The 4,100-nt window shown below is 46.0% G+C and overlaps 2 protein-coding genes across 2 annotated transcripts, besides 4 other annotated features; both read right to left on the bottom strand.

The window, feature by feature from the left end:
* Nucleotides 1-2,612: part of a sequence feature (areas not merged during assembly with more than two copies in the genome that could not be assigned to a particular haplotype) that runs on past the window's edge.
* Nucleotides 1,408-2,187, bottom strand: Tc00.1047053505757.10 (uncharacterized protein; the record flags this gene model as incomplete). The annotated part of the gene is made up of 1 exon (XM_799487.1): nucleotides 1,408-2,187. The coding sequence occupies one exon, from the start codon at nucleotides 2,185-2,187 to the stop codon at nucleotides 1,408-1,410; it is 780 nt and encodes a 259-aa protein (XP_804580.1).
* Nucleotides 2,613-2,878: a sequence feature (haploid, non-Esmeraldo-like haplotype).
* Nucleotides 2,879-4,100: a sequence feature (heterozygous, non-Esmeraldo-like haplotype).
* Nucleotides 3,121-3,174: a microsatellite.
* On the bottom strand, nucleotides 3,587-4,100 carry Tc00.1047053505757.20 (transcriptional regulator, putative; the record flags this gene model as incomplete). The annotated part of the gene is made up of 1 exon (XM_799488.1): nucleotides 3,587-4,100. A coding segment is annotated over one exon (514 nt), but the record flags the coding sequence as incomplete, so codon positions are not given.

The following is a 4,100-nucleotide window of genomic DNA, read 5'->3' on the forward strand; positions in this document are numbered from 1 at the left end:
CCATCCAATGGCACCGTGATTCCCACCACCGGCGGGCACGCAGCGTCCTCACCATGTCTGCATGGAGGCCACGGGACGCACAGTCACCGTCGTCCAGCCGCCAAGAGTTTCCTGCAGGGCACTGTCTGTGTTATTGTGTGTACGTTTGTTTTGGAGGCTGTCAGAGTATTTCTTACCCACCACGACGTGCACAGTGGCGTGTGCGGGAGTCTTGAATTACCGTACTGCCCGTGAGTGGGAGAATAATGATGAAATGCAAACACACACAGAAAAAAGGAAAAGGCAGTACAATGGCAAAAACAATGCAAGAGACAGCAAGTAACAATAGTGAATAATGGGATAAATGAAAAAGAAACGCAGAGCAGTAAAGCGGTAGATGAATCAATAGCGAGAGCAGCCGGCACCCCCCCAAATGCGTCGAACCTCAACAATTCATACATTCCGCCTTTTTCCCCTCGTTTCGGGCCATATTTGTCCCACTCTTCTTTTATTTGGGGCCAGCCATGAAGGCGAAGAATTCACACGGCTCTGGCACAAAACAGGGTTGTGGATGGGTGGGAAACCGCAGGTGCTTCATGCTCATGGAGGACAAACAAGTCGACTTTGTGCGGGAACTTCCGCCTCGCGTCCCGCCGTGTGCAAGCGCAAGAGGGCGCCTTCTATTCCCAAAACAAATGGCTTGATGCCGCCAGCAGCAACACATTAAAAATCGTTTGGCTACCACAAATCTGGCTCTCTTGTCGCCCAACTAGAACCGACGGTCTTTCGCAGCTGTTTGTCTCCCATATGGTCGCGATACCCAACTCTCACTTTCTTGCCTACAGGGCTCGCCGGTAATTAGAGGCTGCAGGCGCCTCCGAGACCTGTCATCAAGTCCGCAATGATGTCCTTTCAGAAATGACAGGCTCCCACACCCGGGCAATTCCAACCCGCAAGGAAGGGTCAGGGATATCACACAAACAACAGCCGCCCAGACGGGCAACGAGCAGAACAAGCACTCAGAAAGAAAAATCTATAAAATCCCCATTCCTTCCTCAATCAGCCAAAAAGCAAAATGAAAAAAAAGAAAGGTGTGCACGCGCTCATGGATGGGAATACGCATGAGTGGGGCAGCCCAAAACCTGTGAGTTTGCACTGTACACCACAAAAAAATGACCTCTATCACTGGTAAAAAGCATGTAAGTACCAAAACCATTCAAAGACCCATTTTCCCTTTTTGTGCCCTTTCCAAAGCAAAAATCTTCACGAAGCTAAATAATTAACGCCAATATCCCCATTTATTCGAAACAATTCCACCTCTTCCCGTAGGCATTCTCAATTTTATTCTTTATTTCTTTTTCTTTTCTTTTTTTGTTGTTGCATATCGCCGCTCCGCTACCATAAACACTATTTTCACTGGGCAAAAATTTAATTTCGCTTTACATGAAAGAGGGGGAGAACAGGATACCCAAGACTCTCCTCAAGGGCCTCCGCAAAAGCAATGTAAAGTCCACTAGATCCACAAGCAATCCCCACATAGCCAGCTGCCTGCGTCACCTCCTTCTTCCCAGAAAAGTCACCGGCGGCAAGAAGAAAGAACAGGAGCGCCATCGAGGTAAAAAGGAACTGCATTACGCGATGCGACCTCAAAAAGGCAACAAAACCCATACATACGGTGTGGAAACCCCATAATAAAGAATATAAGCCCATCAACGACCCCTCTGTTTTCACCACAAGCGCGTTCTCTTCGGTGTGTGGCAAAAGCCATGTACCCACAAGTGAAAGCCAAAAGGCGCCATAACTTAGGAAAGATATCGCAGAAAACGCGTTTCCATCAAAGTATTCCAAAAGTCCAACGAAGAGCTGCATCCCGCCGCCCATGACCAGACCCATCGCAGGAATCACAGAGCCCAGCTCAAATATTCCGGCATTACGGGATTGAAGAAGAATGGTTGAAATGCCAAATCCAAGCATCCCCAGCGAGGAGAGATTCACACGCTTCTTGGGCAATGCGACCTTTTTTACAAGTGCCAGATCATTGGAATTCAAAATATTTTGAAGGACAGTCAGCATCAACTCCGATTTTTCCTCATCCGCGGTGAGAGCAGCAAGCAACCGATTTGCGAGGGGGTCATTAGTCTTCCTCGAGTTGGAGTGTCGGCCATCAAACTGCTCTCCCTGGAGTTCATCAAAATTGGAGTTGCTCATTGTATGTACGCCAGAGTGGATACGGGTCTCCCCGTGTGTGTGCAAGTCTTCTAACCGGTTCAGCTTTTCAACAAGCTCTTTAATGAAGGTGCTGCTTGTGTGTTTCTGCGAGCAACAAAGAGGGAGTTACGGAGGAGTGACGGTGAGGAAGCCCCAATTCAGGGAAGAAAAACAGAGAAACACACAGAGAGGTGGCCCCTACATAACCTCCAACATGTCTTGTCGACGGATCTTTCCGGCTCCACAGTCTTCTCCTGAAGGGGTAAAGAAAATTATTTATGACGACCGGCGGTACAGAAGAGGCGGCAAGGCCCAATCCCCACAATCAGCACAACAAAATTTTAAGCTCGCGGATGTGCACCGTCTTCCCTCCACCCAAAAAATCAGAAACACGTGTGAGTGAACATTAACATTAATCCTTTTTTCCATGTTCCACCTTTATTTTCCTCAAATAAAAACAACAATTCCCCTCTCCTTACTTTCGTTTCTGCCCCGACGCCTCCTTCAATCCCTCGTTTTCCTTCGATGATGAGAAATCTCTTCACGCAATACCACAACGCGCAAAAATATGAGAAATCATGCGGAATACACAAATAAATAAAACCCTACTTTCCAAAAAAAAAATAGCCGCAAGAAAACATAAACGGCTCGGCTCAGGGCACCCGGCATCCTCACACCTCAGAGAAGATCCGTCCAACGCTCATGCAACCGCAAGAAAATTGGCTCCGAGACAACGCCGCGACAACCACATGCTCCCCCTTGTAGAGAGCTGGAGTAACAGGGAGCAGAACGGCAGAGAAGAAAGGGCAATCGCTCTCGTCACCTTCCAGCGCACTCACGCACAAAACCATTCAGTCAACATACGAAAATAAAATAAATAACATCAATTTGTTTTTCCATTCATTAGCTCTTATCGTGGCATTCAACACTTTTTATATATACATATACATTTATATTTACATCAACAAATAGAAAAAATATATATATTTTTTCTGGTCTTTTTTAAATATAGAGTGTAATTTTTTTCCTTCAATTTCCTTCAATTATGTCTCAAATTAATGGATTTTTCTTCTCCCTCAAAGTTACTGTGGGAAAAGTTTTTTTTTACACGTTTTTTTTTTCTTCGGCTGAGTTTTTCATTGGTGAAAGTAGGAAAGATTAAATCGTTATTTCCTGCTGTTTGATTGTAATCAACGGTGCAGGATTTTGTAAATCGTTTGTTTATTTTCAATTATTACTATTATTCCTTGTTTTCTTCATTTTTTATTACTGCGGACTTAATATATCTATAGTACTCCTTTGTCTTTCTCGCCACTCCTCCACGTGAGCGGAGTGGTGGGAAAACCCTCATTTCTCCTTATTTTTTTCTCTACCCCGCCTCTCTTCTCCTCCAGTCACGTTAACTCTTAACCCTCCTAATACATGGAGGGAACAAGGGCAGCAGTGTTCTTTTGTGGGCATCATTCAACGTCATTGCAATGCCACAGTAAAAGGCAATGACGCCGCAGATCATTCCCTCGTAACCGGCGACCTGCAACATAACGCTGCTATTCGCCCATAAAGCAATGCTCTGAGTCACGATGAAGAGGAATCCTGTAAAGAAAACCATAGTGACTGCAAGCGGCTCGCAAAGAGAAGACAAAAATCCGATAAAAAGAATAAGTGCCCACAAAAAGGCGTTGATACCGACCAATCCATCCTCCGCCCCTTGCAGAGACGCATAAGGCGTGCCCGGGTTCTTCTGCGGTAAAATCCACACCATAGCCGTCGCCAACCAAAAGGCACCAAAGCTAGTGGAAATTGTACAGCCAAACGTGTTTCCACGAACAAATTCCATGACGCCCGCAATCAGTTGCGTGAGACCGCCGTACATTATGACAACTCCTGCCGTCGTTGTGTTCATCGCGAATAGC

The sequence above is a fragment of the Trypanosoma cruzi genome (assembly GCF_000209065.1).
Source record: "Trypanosoma cruzi strain CL Brener chromosome Unknown tcruzi_1047053505757, whole genome shotgun sequence".
NCBI lineage: Eukaryota > Euglenozoa > Kinetoplastea > Trypanosomatida > Trypanosomatidae > Trypanosoma > Trypanosoma cruzi.